This window comes from Lissotriton helveticus, chromosome 5_1 (assembly GCF_964261635.1).
Source record: "Lissotriton helveticus chromosome 5_1, aLisHel1.1, whole genome shotgun sequence".
Taxonomy (NCBI): domain Eukaryota; kingdom Metazoa; phylum Chordata; class Amphibia; order Caudata; family Salamandridae; genus Lissotriton; species Lissotriton helveticus.
Window position 1 is genome coordinate 2,131,990,309 of NC_136065.1, and position 23,155 is coordinate 2,132,013,463.

The 23,155-nt window shown below is 42.7% G+C and overlaps 1 protein-coding gene across 1 annotated transcript in view; it reads right to left on the reverse strand.

Moving 5' to 3' along the window:
• HMCN2 (hemicentin 2) overlaps positions 1 to 23,155 on the reverse strand; it is a 761,275-nt gene that overhangs the window by 606,388 nt on the left and 131,732 nt on the right. The window contains exons 8-9 of the mRNA XM_078646218.1: positions 14,742 to 15,005; positions 13,615 to 13,759 (exon numbers count right to left, since the gene is read on the reverse strand). Coding sequence (XP_078502344.1) covers positions 13,615 to 13,759; positions 14,742 to 15,005 — 409 coding nt within the window. The remainder of the gene's footprint in view (positions 1 to 13,614; positions 13,760 to 14,741; positions 15,006 to 23,155) is intronic.

The following is a 23,155-nucleotide window of genomic DNA, read 5'->3' on the forward strand; positions in this document are numbered from 1 at the left end:
AATATCAGGCCCATGTGAAGTTACGTTGCCACGTTTCTCAGTGTGCACGTTATTCCATTGTAAAGTCCCCGTTTCTAGGCCTCAGAAGGGCCTGGACACTAGATTCAGCTCCTGTCTCCTGTCTCCTGAAGCCTCGCTGAGGAGCGATACAGCCCCCACCTGTATTCCTGACCCTTCACTTACTTCCTGCCTCACAGTGCCCGGTTCAGCCTGGCTCTGCCTACGAGTCTGCCAAGAGTATGTTATGATTCCAGTTATCAGTTCAGTACTCCTTCTCTGCATTCCTAAGCTACTGAATCGCATCAATAGTTTCCGTCATTGTCTAGCCTTTACGTCTCCATGTAAGAGAAATACTGCATTTAATGGTCATTTAATATTCTTCATCACGCACTACATGTAGAATAATGCATGCTCCAGTCTTAGAGTCCGTTAGCCTCTCCCCTCCTGACTCTTAGTTCATATCAACATGTTCTCTAAACATCAGATACTAGATACTGCTTAGGTACATGTCGCCCTGACTCTCCAGACTTCAGTCTCTGCTCCTAGCACAGAGTTCGAAGCCCCCAGCTTCTCCTAGTAATACGTCATTGCCAGTTTGCGCGCACCATCAGGTTAGAGGTCCCGGCTCCTCAGGTAGCCCCTCCATGGTTTCCACCCCATTCATGACATATTCTGTTACGTTTACATCACATGTCTATGTTCACGCCTCTTGTTACACCTACCTTCACCCTTATCTTTCGCGACTGCTATTGACCACACCCACTGCTCCGCCTATCGTATGTATTGTAATACAACTGTTTTAGTATATATGATCGTGTATGGTTATTAAATGTTAGCGCGCTCATCCCAGATCCAGCCCCAGCAGCTGCTGGGCCCTGCCATCCTATTCCTATGCAGGTTGTCCTGTTCCTGTCCTTATGCTGTATTAAACCTGCAAAACTCCTACTACCTCGAATTTTGACTCTTATTTATTGAGCTATCTGTTATTCATTTATTCATCCAAAAATAGAGGTATTATTTATTTATTTACCACATTGTCACTTTTTGTTCCTAGGTGGACTTGCATGATTTAGCAGGTCTTGTAAACTCCTACCTCACTTGCACAAGTATAGGGATTTCTGTAGTTTTGTGCCTCCTGCGTTTAGAATATTCCAGTGTTTGTCATTACTTTCTTGAGTGTATTGCACACAGGCGACAAGATTGTACCACAAAAATCATTTCATTTAACATTATTTACAATGTCATACCTCATGGCATTATCCCTTGCTGTAGAGCTATTTTAATACACAAGAGGTATTATCTGCTGGGTAGAGGTATCTGATACTATTATCATTGTATTATTCTTCAGTGTAGAGATATGTGATAAGATACAAGAGGTATTATTTGCTGGGTAGAGGTATGCGATAATATTATCATTGTATTATCCCTCAGTGTAGAGATATGTGATAAGATGCAAGAGGTATTTTCTGCTGGGTAGAGGTATGTGATACGATTAACATTGTATTATCTCTCAGTGTATAGATATGTGATAAGATACAAGAGGTATTATTTGCTGGGTAGAGATATGTGATACGATTATCATTGTATTATCCCTCAGTGTATAGATATGTGATAAGATACAAGAGGTATTATTTGCTGGGTAGAGATATGTGATACGATTATCATTGTATTATCTCTCAGTGTATAGATATGTGATAAGATACAAGAGGTATTTTCTGCTGGGTAGAGGTATCTGATACGATTATCATTGTATTATCCCTCAGTGTAGAGATATGTGATAAGATACAAGAGGTATTATTTGCTGGGTAGAGGTATGCGATACTATTATCATTGTATTATCCCTCAGTGTATAGATATGTGATAAGATACAAGAGGTATTATTTGCTGGGTAGAGATATGTGATACGATTATCATTGTATTATCTCTCAGTGTATAGATATGTGATAAGATACAAGAGGTACTATTTGCTGGGTAGAGGTATCTGATATGATTATCATTGTATTATCTCTCAGTGTAGAGATATGTGATAAGATGCAAGAGGTATTTTCTGCTGGGTAGAGGTATCTGATACGATTATCATTGTGTTATCCCTCAGTGTAGAGATATGTGATAAGATACAAGAGGTATTATTTGCTGGGTAGAGGTATGCGATACTATTATCATTGTATTATCCCTCAGTGTAGAGATATGTGATAAGATGCAAGAGGTATTTTCTGCTGGGTAGAGGTATGTGATACGATTATCATTGTATTATCTCTCAGTGTATAGATATGTGATAAGAAACAAGAGGTACTATTTGCTGGGTAGAGGTATCTGATACGATTATCATTGTATTATCCCTCAGTGTAGAGATATGTGATAAGATACAAGAGGTATTATTTGCTGGGTAGAGGTATGCAATACTATTATCATTGTATTATCCCTCAGTGTAGAGATATGTGATAAGATGCAAGAGGTATTTTCTGCTGGGTAGAGGTATGTGATACTATTATCATTGTATTATCCCTCATAGATATGTAATAAGATACAAGAGGTATTATTTGCTGGGTAGAGATATGTGATACGGTTATCATTGTATTATCTCTCAGTGTACAGATATGTGATAAGATACAAGAGGTATTATTTGCTGGGTAGAGGTATCTGATACGATTATAATTGTATTATCCCTCAGTGTAGAGCAATGTGATAAGATACAAGAGGTATTATCTGCTGGGTAGAGGTATGTGATACTATTATCATTGTATTATCCCTCAGTGTAGAGCTAGGGGTAAGATACAAGAGGTAGTATCTGATGGGTAGAGGTATGTCATACGATGATCATTGTATTATCTCTCAGTGTAAAAATATGTGATAAGAGGTATTATTTGCTGGGTCAGGTATGACATACGATTATCATTGTATTATCCCTCAGTGTATAGATATGTGATAAGATACAAGAAGTAATATTTGCTGGGTTGAGGTATGTCATACTATTATCGTTGTATCATCCCTCGGTGTAGTGCTGTGTGATAAGATACAAGAGGTATTATCTGCTGGGTAGAGGTATCTGATAAGATTATTGTTGTATTATATGTTGGTGTAGAGCTATGTGATAAGATACAAGTGATATTTCTAATTTCCTCCCCCACTTTAGGTAGGGGCTCGACTTTTCGACCCACTAGTCTGAGAGAGTCAAGTGCCTAAAGTGGGAAACTTGTCTATTCAGTTGGAGTGCACCACTACTGTCGCCCCGGGGCACCAGGTGTAAAAAGAGAACCCGCACAGGATACCAGTGACTACCATAGGACCCCAGGACAATACCTTGCAACTTCTCATCACAGAGTATATCACCAAGGGACTTTGCATCCACGTATGCAGGAGAACAGTAGAACTGTGACTGCAAAAACCATCCATCTCACAAAACTATGCTATGCTGGGGTCCTGATCGAACCAGTGGGAGCGAGGTAAGCTCCTTTGTCCCAATGTTGCCTGCCCTTTGCTGAGGCTCTTGTGCTACCTCACCCCCGAGTGGCATTAATTGCTAGAAATGACAGTAAACATGTCTGGGAGGAGGTTCAACAGGAAAGGAGAATTATTCCTTGTTTGCACTCTGAGCTGCAAGAGCCTCTGGGATTTCTTGTTTTCACACAGTGCTTGGGATTTAAAACACATGTTGGACTTGTCTAAGGGGTGAGGACAACAGGTGATTTGGTGTGGGCATTTTTGTCTCACTGTGGCACGTGCAGGGTGCAAGACTGGCTGGGACTTTAGGCACGGCTAGACGAGAGCTTCAGCGACTGGAGATTGTCCACCTTTGGAAGCCTTTGGGAGCATGAGAGGCCATGGGGCCAGAACCTGTGCTGAAACAGCTCTCTCTCAGCCCAAGGCCAGTATATTAACGCTACCCTTGTGGGGGTTGTTCTGTCGCTCATTTGGCATAAATGCTGAGCAGCAGGCACTGTCCCTGCCATTAAAAGGTTTCCTAATCTACTGATCATGTCACCATCAAATTACATTAGATGCCCTGGCTTTTGGGGATCACACTCTCTTAGTCTAAACACACACAGCCCTATGTTGGTTTTCTGGCCGGTTTTGTGCTGCATAGACAAATCGAGTGGCTGATATGCAAGCATTCACCTCCATGAAATGGCACACACACACACACACACACACATACACACACACACACACTGACACAGCACCAGTATGTCATAGGTGGCTACCAAGTTGCTTGGAACTGCATTTGCTTCATTACACACAATGCACAAATCAACACAGCATATCACACAAAACAGATCACCTATTTCAGCACAACACAAAGATGTCACATAGCCAACAATACCAGTCCTAGCCCATCCCTGCTCAATAAGCAGAGTGCATTACTGACCCGGGGAGATTGTATTGTATTGTAATTGCATTGATATGGCGCTTCCTACCCCTGATGAGGTGTCAAATCGCTTTGTCGGCGAGTAGCACTCTACTCCGGAACCATAAAGGATTAGTGGTGAATTAGAATAGTGAAATATGAAAGTAATTTGAGTAGTGGATATTAGTCAGTTATTTGGATTGAGAAGGATAGCGGAGGGATAGAAGAGGGAAAAAGGTTTGCATTTATATAGCGCTTGTAACCTCTGATGGGGTGTTGAAGTGCTAATTTGGCAAGTAGCCCGTCCGGAACCCATAAAGGATCAGTGGCATGATCTATCTCTTTGCCTGGACACATTCTTATGCTTCGATTCACTGCACAATCGGATGATTTGAACTGAGTACCTTACGAAAACCTGCTCCGACCATAAACCACTGTTGCTGACCTGAGTCTGGGATATCACCAGTCCCCACCATACTATACTGGAAACTAAATTTACTGCCCTAGACAACTCTTTTTTCCAGTCAGACCTGTGGACACAATTTGCAACTACTTCCCAGAGAACAAGGGTACAGCTTCTTCTTTCCTTGCGTAGCGGGAGGCATTCAGATTGGTGATCCGGACGCACTGCATTGCTAAAATGGTTGGGATCCGAGCCCAGTTATATTCTGAGATCAAATGGCAAGAGGACCTCTTAACAGAACTGGTGCTTCCAAGCGCCTGGCAACCCCCGACTGTCTGCACTTCGAAAGAGAAAAACTCCTAACGTTGATAGGACGGCTCTGGATCCTTGCCTATTGAGCCTACATCAACGTCTACAGGTCACCGCTCACCAACATCGTCCGATCGCACAACCTCAACATAGTCTCATACGCCGACGACACCCAGCTGATCCTCTCCCACACCAAAGACCCCACCACCGTCAAAACCAACTTCCGCTTAGGGATGAAGGCCGTCGCCGAGTGGATAAAGAGCAGCCGCCTGAAACTGAAGTCGGACAAGACAGAGGTCCTCATCCTCGGTTCCACCCCTTCCGCCTGGGACGACTCCTGGTGGCCAGCCTCGTTGAGAACTGAGCCGACTCCCACCAACCACGCATGCAACCTGGGATTCATCCTAGACTCTTCTCTGTCGATGACCCAACAAGCCAACACGTCTCTTCCTCCTGCTTCAACACCCTCCGTATGCATCGCAAGATCTACAGATGGATCCTCACCGAAACCAGAAGAACGGTCACCCAGGCTCTCGTCACAAGCAAGCTAGACTACGGCAACGCCCTTTACGCAGGAACCACTGACAGACTCCAGAAGAGCCTCCAACGCATACAGAACGCCTCCGCACACCTCATCCTCGACATCCCCCGCCACAGCCACATCACCGCCCACCTGAGGGACCTACACTGGCTCCCCGTCAACAAGAAGATCACCTTCAAGCTCCTCACCCACAGTCACAAGGCACTCCACAACACCGGACCAGCATAACTCAACAAGCGTCTCACCTTCTACACTTGAAGCGCCAGCTCCACTCCGCCAACCTCGCCCTTGTCACCGTCCCACGAATTCGCAGAATGACCGCCGGCTGCAGTTCATTCTCCGACCTCGCCGCCAAGACATGGAACACCCACCTGCGACAGACCCAGGACCTGCTGACCTTCAGGAGACTCCTCAAGACCTGGCTGTTCGATCAGTAGCTGCTCCCCCTCCCCCACCCCCTCAGCATCTTGAGACCCTTATTGGTGAATAGCGCGCTTTACAAATGTTTGATTGATTGATACATTGTTGGAACGCATGACTTGCGTGATAAGACGGTAAGATTATTGGCATGGTTGGCTAACCCTGCCCGACGATCGTTCCAGATCCTCCATGCATCAGAAGATTCTAAAATCCATCCGGCAGACCGATCTGACACCAAGATTACACTCCCACAACACAATACTCATCACAGGATCAATATCATTACAGGATAATCGAGACTCCGATCTGTGATTGAAACCTCGGAATAGCTTGTTGAGACACCCTTGGAAAACAGATAATGCTCCCTGGCTATATTAGACCTTATTAGCACTGCACAGAACAATATCACATAGCTCTACCTCAGAAGATGATACCTCTGGTATCATATGACGCAGCCCTACATCAAGTGATAACACCACGAGAATCCTATAACATACCTCTGCATCCGCAGAGAGAGGATGTGGCCTAATGGCTAGAGCAGTCAAACTCGAAGCTGAGGAACCAGGTTTGAGTCGCGCCACAGACGCTCAACATCCTGTGATCCTGGGCAAATCACTTAATCTCCCCGTGCCTAACAAAATGAATGTGTCCTTGTGTAATGCAACTGGTGCTCATGTAAAGCGCTCTGATACCTTCGCGTCAAGTTTGCACTATATCTTATTATATAGCCCTGAATCAGCAGATAATATGGCTGGTATCTTATAGCTCCTCACCAATGGATAACACCAGGAGAATCTTATCCTATAGCTTCGCATCAGCAGATAATATGGATGGTATCTTATGATATAGCTCCTCACCAAGGGATAATACCACGAGCATCCTATACCACATCTCTGCATCAGCAGATAATACGGCTGGTATCTTATCTTATAGCTCTACATGAAGGGATAACACCAGGAGAATCTTATCCTATAGCTCTGCATCAGCAGATAATACGGCTGGTATCTTATTGTAATTGTAATTTTCATTTATAAAGCGCATTATCACCTTCAGGTCTATAAGCGCTGTGAGAGAGTCCTACCCTAGCACCTGCAGAGGTGGTAAAGATTAGATTGTGCCCCAGGCTTCCGAAACAAGTACAGTCTTTAGCTTCTTCCTGAACCGGAGGAGAGCATGCTCCTTACGTACATTCTCTGGTAACTTGTTCCAAATTTGGGGGATGGAGGGTGAGAAAGCTCTTCCTCCTTTGGAAGACAAGCAGAAGCAGTCCAGCAGGCTGGCCTCGCTGGCCGTAGTATCCTACTCAGGGTGTATTTGACTAGGCGGTCTTTGATATACCTCGGGGCTTGGCCATAGATGGCTTTATGTGCAATGCAGAGGCCTTTAAACTTTGTTCTCTGCCTGACCGGAGGACAGTGCAGCTGACGTAGAAGGGGGGTGGCGTGAGCTCGTCTAGGCACTCCGAAAATTAGTCTGACGGCATCATTCATGATGTCCTGTAATCTGGCCAGCAGTTTTCCCGGGAGGCAAATGTACAGGGAATTCCCATAATCCGATCTCGACAATATCATGGCTGATACAGCCAGTCTGAGTGTGGCGAAGGTGAGAAGGGGGGCAAGTTTTCGCAGCTGTCTCAGCAAGCCGACACATGTGCCCACTACTGCCGACACCTGCTGGATCATAGAAAGCTTGGCATCAATTTTGATGCCCAAGTTTTTTACGCCCAAGGCTGGCTCCGGATAGGTGCCGAGCTCTTGTGGCCAAAAGAGATCGTTCCACGGATTGGCGTCAGTATTGACGGCCAGCACCTGAGGCTTATATGGATTAATTTTGAGAGAATTGGCCGTCATCCAGTTGACCGTGAATTTTGGAATGTTTTGAACTCTTGAGTGGGCGGTCGGGGAGTTGTCTATCTGGATGATAATTTGAGTGTTGTCGGCATACTTGTAGATCCGGCACTCCATCCGGTTCAGTGCAGCTACCAGGGGCTGGAGGTAGGCGTTGAAAAGGAGGGCGACAGAGCCGAGCCCTGTGGTACCCCGCACAAGAGTATGCCTGGGTCAGACACATGGTCAGTCAGCTTTACTCTCTGAGCACATCCCCTAAGAAAGGATGTAAGCCACGCAAGGGCCGTACCCTGGATGCCCAGCTCTGAGATCCGCAACAATAGTTGGTCATGATTGACCGTGTCATATGCCGCGGACAGGTCCAGCAAAACCAGGGCTTTTTCTTGTTGGCCCCTCAGTCTTAGTTCATCCAGTACAGACAGCATAACCAGTTCCATGCTATGGTGGGCCCTAAACCCAGCCTGGTTAAATTGTAAGAGGTGGTTATCCTCTAGAGGGTGTGACATGGAGTATAGCAGATGCTGTTCCAGTACGTTTGCGAGGAATGGGAGTTGGGAAATTGGTTTGAAATTTTTGTAATTCTTCGTATCTGCCCCAGGTTTTTTTTTAGGAGCGGGATGACGCGGGCCTCCTTTAAATTATTAGGGACATACCCTGCGTCCAGGGATTGATTATGGAGTGATAGAACCTCACTTTTTATCCCGGGAATTGCCACCTTAAAGATCCTTGGTGAGCAGGGATCTGCAGGTGACCCTGATTTCACCCGCCCTGTTAGTAGAGCCAGGGAGTCGTGCGTGAGCATGGGGAAAGTGGCAAGTGGTTTATCAAAAATAGGGGTCGGGAGTACTGGCGCTAAAAGGCAGGGGAACGTAGGGGGGTGATGGATTTCTATCAGAAGGTCCTTCACTTTTGATGTAAAGAAAGCCTGGAACTTATTGCAATCTTCCAGGCAGAAAGAGGGCTTCTGTTCCTTACCTTGTCTTAGCTCTTTCAGGATCGGGAAAGTCTCTTTTTGTGTGTTGTCGGCCGCCGCAATCTTTGCTTCATAAAATTCTGCTTTCCTTGTCAGAATAGCCTTTTTATAGACTGCAAGCATCGAGTGGTATTCAGACCGGGCGCCTGGGTCATAGGCTTTTCTCCAGGCTCTCTCGCATTGGCGAAGAGTTTGTTTCATATTTCGTAAAGCGTTCTTGAACCAGGTGGCCCCTTTACCTTTATCCCTTGTTCTTTCCCTGCGTGCTGGAGCTACCGTATCTATAGCGTTCTTCAGCCTAGTCGACAGGGAAGCACTTTTTTCATCAAGATCTCCCTGAGTTGTTATTGAAGAGGTAGATTTACATAGGATAGTAACTAGGTCGTCAGCTCTGATTTTATTCCAGCTCCGCAGCACTTTCCATTCCGGAGGTGGATGGGCTGCTTGCTTAATGAGTGGGAACAGGCCGCTAATTACAAAATGGTCCGACCAAGAGTAGGGACTGATAACTATGGGACTGGTGAACAGATGGGATGTCCAAACCAGATAAAGTGTGTGGCCCTTCTCATGAGTGGGGCCGTTCACTAGTTGGCGGAGTTCTAAAAAAGTCAACGCCTCTTCCAATTTTTTGGCCTGGCTATCTTTGGGCATCAGATCCCAGTGGAAATTGAAGTCCCCCATCACCACAATACATTGGTACTGTGAGCGGATGTCGTAGACTAGTACCGTGAAGAGTGGGCGGCGTTTGCGGGGGTGATACACTATCAGATGCCCTTGGGTAGAGTGTTATGTGATTTAGGTTCCCAGTTCCCATTTGCAACCTCAACAACCCTTCTGACTTGAGTGTGGCCGCTACATTGTTATTATCTTATCTTATCTTATCATATAGCCCTACACCAAGGGATAATACAATGAGAACCTTAGCACATACCTCTAGCTAGAAGATAATACCTTTTTCAACTTCTCACATAGCTCTATACAAAAGGATAATACAATAAGAAGCTTATCACATTCCTCAACTTAGCAGATAATAACACCTGTATCTTATCACATAGCTCTACGACGAGGTCTTTCGCACGGTGGACGGGCCTGAATTAATCTCATGGGAGCACCAAGCACTGACCAATAGGATTGTGCTGCAAACAGGGCTCTGTTTATAGTGAAAAAATAGAGTGGCTGTGAGACACTAAATAATAGGCAATTACTGTCACCTGGTGTGACTCATGTTCTGGGGGGGGGGGAGTATGTGTCGTGGTCCAAATAATCCCCCCAAATCCCCTCAGGCTTCTCCCCCATTCCTGATTAAGGGTCACACTGTGAATCCATTTACACTTATGGGAGACCAGCCTGCCCGCTGCTTGCTGCCAATCCTGCATTTCAGTGGGTTTAAAAGGGATAAATTCACATAACTGCAAAGTTCAAATTGTTAAATATGTTTAGAGCTGATAATTGTATAGAATAATTGTCACAAAAACTGTTTTGTATTATGCGAGACCCTATAAAGTGTGTTTACTCGAGCGCAGTCACAGCATCAAAAAGTTGGAAGATCACTGCTCTACATCAGCAGATAATGGCACCGGTAAATGATCCCATAACTCTGCATCTGCAAGTAGTTTAATCCACTAGTATTTTATCACATAGCTCTACATCATCAGGCATTTAATAAGATGGTATTTTATCACATAGCTCTACATCATCAGACATTTAATAAGCTGGTATTTTATCACATAGCTCTACATCACCAGGCATTTAATAAGATGGTATTTTATCACATAGCTCTACATCATCAGACATTTAATAAGCTAGTATTTTATCACATAGCTCTACATCACCAGGCATTTAATAAGCTAGTATTTTATCACATAGCTCTACATCATCAGGCATTTAATAAGATGGTATTTTATCACATAGCTCTACATCATCAGGCATTTAATAAGCTAGTATTTTATCACATAGCTCTACATCATCAGGTTTAATAAGCTAGTATTTTATCACATAGCTCTACATCATGAGGCATTTAATAAGCTAGTATTTTATCACATAGCTCTACATCATCAGGCATTTAATAAGCTAGTATTTTATCACATAGCTCTACATCATCAGGCATTTAATAAGCTAGTATTTTATCACATAGCTCTACATCATCAGGCATTTAATAAGCTAGTATTTTATCACATAGCTCTACATCATCAGGCATTTAATAAGCTAGTATTTTATCACATAGCTCTACATCATCAGGCATTTAATAAGCTAGTATTTTATCACATAGCTCTACATCATCAGGTTTAATAAGCTAGTATTTTATCACATAGCTCTACATCATCAGGCATTTAATAAGCTAGTATTTTATCACATAGCTCTACATCATCAGGCATTTAATAAGCTAGTATTTTATCACATAGCTCTACATCATCAGGCATTTAATAAGCTAGTATTTTATCACATAGCTCTACATCATCAGGCATTTAATAAGCTAGTATTTTATCACATAGCTCTACATCATCAGGCACCTAATAAGCTAGTATTTTATCACATAGCTCTACATCATCAGGCACTTGATAAGCTAGTATTTTATCACATAGCTCTACATCATCAGGCATTTAATAAGCTAGTATTTTATCACATAGCTCTACATCATCAGGTTTAATAAGCTAGTATTTTATCACATAGCTCTACATCATCAGGCATTTAATAAGCTAGTATTTTATCACATAGCTCTACATCATCAGGCATTTAATAAGCTAGTATTTTATCACATAGCTCTACATCATCAGGCATTTAATAAGCTAGTATTTTATCACATAGCTCTACATCATCAGGCATTTAATAAGCTAGTATTTTATCACATAGCTCTACATCATCAGGCATTTAATAAGCTAGTATTTTATCACATAGCTCTACATCATCAGGCATTTAATAAGCTAGTATTTTATCACATAGCTCTACATCATCAGGCACCTAATAAGCTAGTATTTTATCACATAGCTCTACATCATCAGGCACTTAATAAGCTAGTATTTTATCACATAGCTCTACATCATCAGGCATTTAATAAGCTAGTATTTTATCACATAGCTCTACATCATCAGGTTTAATAAGCTAGTATTTTATCACATAGCTCTACATCATCAGGCATTTAATAAGCTAGTATTTTATCACATAGCTCTACATCATCAGGCATTTAATAAGCTAGTATTTTATCACATAGCTCTACATCATCAGGCATTTAATAAGCTAGTATTTTATCACATAGCTCTACATCATCAGGCATTTAATAAGCTAGTATTTTATCACATAGCTCTACATCATCAGGCATTTAATAAGCTAGTATTTTATCACATAGCTCTACATCATTAGGCACTTAATAAGCTAGTATTTTATCACATAGCTCTACATCATCAGGCATTTAATAAGCTAGTATTTTATCACATAGCTCTACATCATCAGGTTTAATAAGCTAGTATTTTATCACATAGCTCTACATCATCAGGCATTTAATAAGCTAGTATTTTATCACATAGCTCTACATCATCAGGCATTTAATAAGCTAGTATTTTATCACATAGCTCTACATCATCAGGCATTTAATAAGCTAGTATTTTATCACATAGCTCTACATCATCAGGCACCTAATAAGCTAGTATTTTATCACATAGCTCTACATCATCAGGCATTTATTAAGCTAGTATTTTATCACATAGCTCTACATCATCAGGCACCTAATAAGCTACTATTTTATCACATAGCTCTACATCATCAGGCATTTAATAAGCTAGTATTTTATCACATAGCTCTACATCATCAGGTTTAATGAGCTAGTATTTTATCACATAGCTCTACATCATCAGGCATTTAATAAGCTAGTATTTTATCACATAGCTCTACATCATCAGGCATTTAATAAGCTAGTATTTTATCACATAGCTCTACATCATCAGGCATTTAATAAGCTAGTATTTTATCACATAGCTCTATATCAGCAGGCATTTAATAAGCTAGTATTTTATCAAATAGCTCCACATCATCAGGCATTTAATAAGCTAGTATTTTATCACATAGCTCTACATCATCAGGCACCTAATAAGCTAGTATTTTATCACATAGCTCTACATCATCAGGCATTTAATAAGCTAGTATTTTATCACATAGCTCTACATCATCAGGTTTAATAAGCTAGTATTTTATCACATAGCTCTACATCATCAGGCATTTAATAAGCTAGTATTTTATCACATAGCTCTACATCATCAGGCATTTAATAAGCTAGTATTTTATCACATAGCTCTACATCATCAGGTTTAATAAGCTAGTATTTTATCACATAGCTCTACATCATCAGGCATTTAATAAGCTAGTATTTTATCACATAGCTCTACATCATCAGGCATTTAATAAGCTAGTATTTTATCACATAGCTCTACATCATCAGGCACCTAATAAGCTAGTATTTTATCACATAGCTCTACATCATCAGGCATTTAATAAGCTAGTATATTATCACATAGCTCTACATCATCAGGTTTAATAAGCTAGTATTTTATCACATAGCTCTACATCATCAGGCACTTAATAAGCTAGTATTTAATCAAATAGCTCTACATCATCAGGCATTTAATAAGCTAGTATTTTATCACATAGCTAGAGGCCAGAGGCTAATACCACTAGCATCATACCCCACAGCTGTACACCATGAACAACAGAGGCTTCTCGTCCGATAACCTGGTCCCTGTACGCACTTCCACACATGATGCAAAAAAGGCATAAAGGACCACTTACGTAAAATGGTGCTCCTCGCCCAGCATCACTCCATCCTGGGACATTCGCAGCCGGAAGGCGATGTCACTCTGCACAGCACAAGGGACCTGCAGTGGCTGTGAATGGAAGCCATGGAGGCTGCTGGGCATGCTGACCAGAGGCAGCTCTGTGGGCAGAGAGGGCAGGTTAGTGAGACGGGGAGAGGCGGGGAAAAGGGATGCCAACGAGAGGGCTACACGGAGGAAAATAGAGATGCCAACGAGAGGGCTAGATGGAGGAAAAGAAGGGAGTCCAGAAGGGATACCAACGAGATGGGTAGACAGAGGGGAGGAAAAGAGATACCAACAAGACGGGCATAAAGAAAGAAGGGATACCAACGAGATGGGTAGACAGAGGGAAAGAAGAGAGAAAACAACGAGATGGGTAGACAGAGGGAAAGAAGAGATACAACTGAGATTGGTGCACAGAAGGACAAAATAGAGATACCAACGAGAAGGTAGACAGATGAAAAGAAGAGAGGTACCAACAAGATGGGTAGACAGATGGATAGAAGAGGCAGGGGCAGATGTTGGCTCACCCATTTGTTGTTAGGCCTCTCATACAACTACAGTTGTGATCATACACAAGTCACAGTCATGCACCATAGTTAACCATCCAGCATTCTCATGCAAGAACAGCCCATAATGGCGACTCACCCAGCACAAGTCACAGATAACTCAGTCACTAGCAATATTTTGTACCCTGGTCAAAGATACCATTTTAACATTAATTGTGCAACGCACAATTTTGTTCATGTCTCATCATTATTAACTCTGCAAGCCCTGAGAGCATGGTTCAGCTTGTGGTTATGGTTCTCACGCATCCTTTCTTTTTGTGTTTCTTCCTCAAGCCGCCATTTTGTGCTGGGGTTAGTTCTCGTCAGTGCTATCCCTGAAAGGGCCTAAAAGTTCCTACAGGTGACACCTTCTGCTTTGTGCCAGTGACAGATTTCTGCTGGTTGATGAGAATGGAATATGTCAAGTGTCCACTGAACATTATCAAGGGCTGACCCCAGAGTGGAGGTCTGACCAGTAAACAAACAGAAGAACAACAAACAACATCTGCAAACACCACAGGATGAGCAGTCTGCTAGAAATAGTAAGACTCACCTGGGATGGCGCTGGAGTAAGCCACGCTGGAGAGACGCTGGAAGGCGTGCCCACCCCGGTCGGTGCCCGCCACCTTCAGGTAAAAGCTGTCCTTGGGTGAGTGGAACTGGGACGCAGACCACAGCTGCTGGGACCCGCCCTGGGTGAAGCGCTCGGTTGGCACAGACAGGAGGGTCTGGGCAGAACCATCAAGGAGCTGCAGGTTCTCCACCTGCCCAGGGGGTGGCAGGCCGGTGCAGTTGATCAGCGCAGAGATGGGGACACCTGCAGATGGAAGGAATGCACGTGAGCCAAGGCGAGGATGCAGAACGCTGGCAGGTGAGAAAGGATATCAGATAACGGGGAAAGAGAGAGCGAGTGAGACACAAAAGAGAGAACCAACGGGCACGAGAGAACAGATTTGAGAAGGACGTATGTCAGAATAGCGAATGACCCCCCTACTGGTCCAGACCCTCAGGGTGTATGTTAGGGGTCTTTGGGGGTCCCACAGAGCTCCTCACTGTCTCCAATATTGTTGAATGTCTATCCCAAACCTCTCGCTCAGTTTATCACTTCATGGCTGTCTTGCGGTGTCAGTGACACTCGATTGAATATCTGGTTTGATAGCCCAGCCCTCAGTTCCACTACTAATTTTATATGGGTTCTTAAAGGGAATTTACATTTGAGGTTCCCCAAATTTCCTCAAATTAAATGCTATTAGGACCAACATTCTGGTGGTCAGGAACATCCTATATCATTGCCACTATAACATCTGGCCCGCGTCCCACCTGCCCCCCTCTACAATAGATGATTTATCACTAGGAGGCAACCTTGGACGACCATCTCTCCATCAAATCTCAGATCAATGTAGTCTCATTAGCCACATGACACAGCTCAAATGTCTCATTCCTGCCCGAGGAATATCAGGCACCAGGGGTTTCTGCCTGTGTCCAGTCCAGAATGGACTGTTTTGGCATCTGTTATCCTGGCCCTCAGAAGAGGCCTTATATTGGCTGCAGGGGACAACGAACTGAGCAGCTAGAAAAGTGACTCCTCTTGAAGGGTCATGCCGTGCCTCCCAAGCCAGGATCCTACCCCACAGGCAGCTCCCAGTTAAGCAAAGAGTATCTTTTTTTTTGATTTCAAGAATGTTTTATTGAGAAAGAAAATTATACAAATAGTAAAAACCAGATACAATATGAGTGATACAATCAGTCACAAGCTGAAAAAATGCCTATCGGAGCCCCACTTGATAAGTGAGAACAATATGTGCGAATAAGATACAAATGAAATTGATGAAAAATAAAAGGTCTGATCCAATAAAGGGCGTCCGTGGACAAAAAACAGACCGTATCACCATCTGATTGAGGAATGGGAACAAGGGAGGGAACAGAAGAAAAGAAAGAGAAATAGAAAGGCAAAGAAAATAGTAGCAAGAGAGATGAAAGGGAAGAGAGGACAGGAAAGCAGAAACAAGAAAAAGAAGGATTCCCACAGGACTAACCCAATCTAGAGCCAAGGACAGAGAATATTTAGACAGACAGAGCAACAGGGAATTGGGGGATTAACCCCTTCGAGGAAAGTTCCATATATTCATCCAAAGCAGTCCATACCCCCTTAGAAATGGAAGGTGTAAGGTGTGCTAGATCGACCGAGGTGTGGGCACTACGTAAAAAGGATACCCATGCCCACCACGTATGGTAAGATACAGACGAAAAGGATTTCCATTCCATAAGAACGATTTTAACCGCAACAGTCAAAAGAAGATCTAGTAGCTGCAATTCCAAAGGGTCCAAAGGGAGAGGGGTAGGAGCAGCCAAGGGACCTAATAAAACTAAGGGAAAGGAGAGATGAAGCTCAATGTTAAAAATAAGAGATAAGTGTTCTTGGATGAGATCCCAAAAAGGTTTAAGTAAGGAGCAATGATAAAACATATGGGGGAAATCCCCAGCCTCCAAACCGCAGCTCCAGCATAGATCATCCTCTTTAAGAATGAGCGAGTGAAGACGTACAGGCGTCCAGTGGAGGAGATTGATCGAGAAAAACTTGGATTGCATAAGGGAGGGAGCTATTTTATTACGAAGAGACAATTTACCAATGGATTGCCAAGCTTCGGAAGAGATATGGTCCGTGATATTATGGTCAAAATGCCGTAACCATTTTTGTTGGACAATCGTCTGATCAGGAAGCGAGGTAGCAGACAAAAATTTATATATTTTAGAGGCAACATGCCCAGATTTGATCCAGATGTGGAACATCGAAATGGTGGAGGAAGAGGGGTGCAGACGAACTTTAGAAACGGCAACCTTAATTTTAAGAAAGGTATAAAAATCGAGATTTGTCAAAGAGTGTGTGTGCGCCAAGGAAGAGAACGGTAAGGGGTCCCCGGAGGCACTATACAGATGATGAACAAGAGAGATACCTTTTGCTGCCCAATATGTCATGAGGGTGGGAGAAATATTTAGTTTAATTTTGGAGTTCCTCCAAATAGAAGACCATCTAGTTTTATGTAGAGGAATGGCCATCTTTCTATCTAATTTCTTGACCGCAGCAATTGTATCAAGAATAATAGACCGTGAAAATAGAATATGCAAAGACGATGTAGTACACAAAGAAGCAAGAGGTAACGGTGCCGCCAAATCTTGTTCCACGAGCAACCACGAGGGAACATGCCGAGATGGAAGAGCAAACCACAGCGCTCCTTGAGAGGCCAAGAAAGCTGTTTGGTACTTCTCCCAATCAGGAAAATTACAACCTCCCATATCACAGGGTCGACGCAAATACTTATATGCTAAACGAGCTCGTTTGCCATTCCATAGGAATTTAGATGTTATAGCATCAATTTCCCGAAAGAAGGAAACAGACAATTTAAGCGGGAGCATGGAGGAAACAAAATTAATGATCGGCGTGATCATCATTTTCAAAGTTTGTAGGCGACCCCACCATGAGATGTGTTTTGGAGACCATGTATCTAACAGACTACGGACCTTGAGGAGAGTCTGGGACTCATTATAAGCCACAGTGGCCTGAAGAGTGGAGCAGAAATAAATTCCCAGATATTTGAGATGTTTAGATTGCCATTTAAAACCAGCCAAACCCATATGGGCAGGAAAACAATAGGCATTTAAAGGGAACATCTCCGTCTTATCTTTGTTGAGGGTGTACCCCGAGACCTTTGAAAATAAGGAGATGGTGTCAGAGATAGCAGGGATGGCCAAGGCGATATCATCCGAGAAAATTAGAACATCGTCCGCGTAAGCGGCAGTTTTAAGACAATGAGGGCCAAAAGAAAAACCTTTTACATCAGGGTGTAAGTCAATCATCCGGAGAAGGGGATCAATAGATAATAAAAATAAGAGAGGGGACAAGGGACACCCCTGTCTCGTGCCTTGACGAAGATTAAAAAACGAAGACGTAGCACCATTAACTCTAATATTAGCTTTAGGTTGGGAATATAGGGACATTACCATATTAATGAAAGAGTCTCCGAGGTTATGAGCGCATAAAACAGCTCGAAGGAATGGCCAAGACACCTTGTCGAAGGCCTTTTCCGCATCAAGGGCCAAGGCCGCAGCAGGGAGATGCGATCGCTTGGCAGCACCGAGGATGTATGACGTTACTCCGCATACCGTTACAACTACCTACCATTACAACGCGACCATTACAACGCATACCATTACAACGCATAGCGCTTTGGGGTGCTGGATAGTGGTAAGTATAATTTACTATTCTAACTCCAGTCCCCGTGGACCCTAGGGAAGGTGTTGGATAGTAAATTATACCATTCCCTATCCTATAGCGCCCCCCAGCGCAATGCGTTGTAATGGTATGCGTTATAAAAGTCGCGTTGTAATGGTAGTGCGGAGTAACGAATGCGTTGTAACAGGTGCATACCCAGCACGGATAATGTGACAGAAAGTGCGTATATTATCCCTTGCCAGACGGCCTTTTACAAATCCCGTTTGGGAAGGATGTACCAGATGGGGAATAAAGGATTCTAATCGTTTAGCTAGGATTTTAGCAAAAATCTTTGCTTCCATGTTTAGGAGGGAAATAGGACGAAAGTTTTTAGGATCCGAATGATCTTTCCCCTCTTTTGGGATCACCACAATGGTGGCTTCAGCAGCCGAACCAGAAACCGAACCATTCTGAACAAAAGAATTAAAGACGGCTTGTAACTTAGGGACAAGCGAGGGAAGAAATGTTTTATAAAATAATATGGGATAACCATCAGGGCCAGGGGCTTTACCAGAACGTGTGGCCTTAATAGCATTCACTATTTCTTCAGACGAGATAGGGTCATTGAGAATAGAGCGATCTTCCTCAGAGACTGACTGAATCGGAATTGATTTTAGAAAATCTTGACATTGGGCAAAAGAGGATTGATTGGAAGGAGTATACAATTTATTATAGAAGTCGCAAAAGACTTCAAGTATTTCTTCAGTTTGGAATTTTTTAGATCCGGTGTGGTCCGTAATAGAAGAGATTTGTGAGGACTTAAAGGAATTATCTTGAAATTTTAACGTGGCAGCTAGAAGTTTCCCAGCCCTATTCTTTAATAGCAGTTTTTTAGACTTTTGAGCTTGGACACCAATATGAGCCCTTTTAGTAACAATTGTATTATATTTGTACTTCAAGAATTTTAATTGTTGTAAGCAAGACGGATTCTTATTATGTCGGAAGGAGGCCTCAAGAGTTTTGATTTGACAGGATAAATCTGTAAGTTCATTTTTAATCGATGAGTTACGCTTGGACATACATTTAATAACCTGTCCCCTGAACGTACATTTAAAAGAGTCCCATAAAACGATCGGAGAAGAGACAGAACCTTCATTTTCACGGAAAAAAGTGTCTATTGCTGTAGAAAATTCAGCAACCTGGGAAGAATCATATAGGACTTCAGTATTTAATCTCCAGGAACGAGAACGTGGTTTAGGGGCGAAAGATGAAAGCGTAAAACTTACCGCGGCATGATCAGAGACCACAATAGGGTGTATGAGCGGAGCGGAAGAAGATGAGAGAAGAGAAGAATGAACTAGGAGATAATCAATACGAGAGAAGGAAGAGTGTGGCGAAGAGAAGAAAGAAAAATCACTGCCAGTGGGATTATGAAGGCGCCAGATATCCTGAAGATGAGAGATGGAACACATGTTAAGCATTTGTTTATGGGATTTTGGAGGCCGAAACTGAAATGAAGAGTTCCTATCTAAGAGAGGATCCATTGGTAAATTAAAATCGCCACCAACAATGAGGTTACCAGCATGAGGGGTGTTATTCAAGGTGTTGGTAATGGCTTTCCAAAAAGCGGGATCATCCACATTCGGAGCATAGATATTCATAACATATAAATCATGTTGACCATCCGACAATTTAGACAACAACCACCGACCCTCAGAATCATGATTAGAAGAAATTATGGATAAACCAGAGGACTTCGAGATCAAAGTAACAACCCCATTCCGTTTGCCGGAGGCATCAGAACAAGAAACATCTGAAACCCAATCCTTCTTTAGAAACAAGGCCTCCCTAATAGTAATCTTGGACTCCTGAAAAAGAACCAAATCTGCAGAAAGAGACTTACAATAGTCCAAAATTTTCGACCTCTTCACCGGATGGTTCAACCCCTTAACATTAAGGGATAACACATTTAAGCCAGGCATGAAACAAGAGAAGGGTAAACAGAGGACGACATCGATATCAGGAAGAGAAAATACGACATAAAGACAAAGGACCAACCATGAAACAAACGAAAGACCGTGGGAGCGGGCCTGTGGGAGGACCAGGAGAAACAAAGAGGAAGAAAAGATGAGAAGAGAATAGAAAGAAGAGAGAAAAGATGGAGAGGGGAAGGTCTAAAAAAGACCCACATCATGCAAGGGAGAACGTGGAAAAAGCGAGCAAAGGACCCGAACAAGGAGCAATATTGGGTAAAAACAGTATCCCAGTACTAAAATAGAGCAGCTGATAGCAACAAAAAAACAGAGCAGTTAATAAGGAACAAATACTGTCGGAAATACAGCGTCACAATGTAACGAATAAAATTGATAATGAAAAAGTTCCACATTGCAATAGAAGGTAAAAGAACCAGCTAGCAAAAGAGCTAGCTAAGGTATGTCACAGCAATATAATGAATATCAACCAAAAACTCATAGGAGAAAAAGCCAGAATAGTATAAACCTTGACGTGAATAAAATACTAATCATAAAAGCTAACTACATAATAAAAGCGCAAAATCTAACAACATATTAGATTACTATGGAGTTGAATTAGAAAAGAAAAAAGAGATGTATGAAAAAGAGACTAGCAAAAGACAGTACCGGAAACGAGTAGAGAGAGAAAGAATAGAAAGAGAGGAACCAGAGAGATAAATTTCAATCTTAATACTGAAGAGAACTATATCAAATACAATATACTAATATCTTAGCAGAATAAATATGTGTAAAGAATAAGAGTAGTAGGAGAAGGAAGAACACTGAAAATATAGAAGATACATCGGAGCAATTAGATAAATACAAGGCATAAAATACACTCATGTGAACAAAAAGCACATCATAAATGAGAAAGAGGCATAACTGTATAGGATAAGAGTAAAAAACGTCAGATATATAAGGAAAAAAGTAGGACTTTAATGTAGCATAAAAAGAAAAACAAAGCAAGAAGGAAAGACCGGCTAAGAAACCAACTGGAGAAAGATCAGAAGCAGGCTATCAGAGAGAAACAATCAGAAACACACAAAAAACAGTTCAAGTTCCCGAAGACCCAGGAGACTGCGAAGTTGCTCTTTGGATTTCCATCTCTATCTCCAACTGGTTGTCCAGGAACGTAGCCAAGTCCGCCGGTTCATCGAAGATTCTGGTGCGACCTTTATGAATGATGCGAAATTTTGAAGGACCAGCAAAAGAAAAAGGAATTCCCAGTTCAGACAGACGTTTCCGCAGATTTAGGAAACCTTTCCTCCTTATAACTGTGTCTCTGGCAAAGTCTTGTGATATGGAGATGCGATGGCCTTCCCAGCTGACTTGTTTAACTTTCCGCATATGAGAGAGAATCAACTCAGTGTGCTGATGGCGTAGAGGCTTAAAAATAATCGCTCTTGGCTGGGTCGCTGCCTTAGGTCGAAACGTTGGAATGTCGTGTATTTCTATAGGTTCTGAATCGATCCCCCTATTCCTGACCCTATTCTGGTTAAGCTACCTAGCTAGTTAACTAACAGTCAGCCCATGAGGCAAGAAAACCCCCATGATGCAGATACCGTTATCTGACGCAGTCACACTACGGCACAGGAACGTGTTATCTGATTAGGTCATAACGCTTGAGATCTAATTAGACAAGCGACATTCCTCCAGCCCCTGATAAGGCATACGACGTTCTCATAACAAATCAAACCTATGACAACCTGGATAATCCGTGCGGCCATTGTTTTGATTTCACAGAGAACTTTAGTAAAGAATGTGCTAACGAGCAAGTCGTATGACATCTTTATTGACGTACCTATGTCCATCCTTACGTCAATCCCGGCACCTTTAAGGTATAAATATTGCCGACCTTGCCCTATGCAAACACACGCGTGGTGACAAGACGGAGCAGCCATACTTGCCGAAGCCGAGAGCAGAAGCAGACCCCGCAGGCAGCAGCCCCGCCTTCCTGACGCGCTGAGAGACGCGCTGCTATCTCAAGCCGAGAGACCCAGCACCGGCGCTTCTGGGCAGCCCTCGCAGGCAGCCTGGAATATCGAGAGCAGAGAAAGAGATACCATTCCTCATTCATCCTAAATTCCAGGTACAGAACTGAATAACCCCTCCTAGAGAATTCTTTAGTTATTCACTTGGCAAAAACAAACTTAAACTAAACTGTAACTTTCTATTCCCGCCCACGCATTAGACTTAGGTCAGGTACACGGGGTAGGCGTATTTAGAAACACCAGTTGAGTACGTTTAGTCAAATGTATATGTGTATGTAAATATATTTTAATCATTTTAAACATCATATGGCTCAGAAACCATATCAATGTTTTTACAGTATTATTTTATACTATTGCTTCTAATGTATGCACTTTACTTAACTATAAGTATTGCAATAATATCGATCCATTTCTCTTGTACGAGAAAAGAGACTGATCAATAAATAACATCTTTTATTGAACACGCCCGTCTCTTCCTTTTCTCTACATTCTGATGAGACTAAGAATGCACGTACTGACTGAGTAAAATAATTGCCTTGTGCTCACACGACTCTCGAGATTGACTCTTGATTAGGGGAGAGCAAAGTTGTCATGTTCTATGGTTGTCAGAAACTAAATCCCTTCTTGTCTAATCAGGGGAGTTAATCCTTCCTTGAACATTCGAGAAAGTTTCTAGCGAACTCTGAGCTTAGCTGGCAAACCCAAAAATTAAGTCTAGTATCGACAGTAGTAGACCTAGTTAACGTCTGGCCTA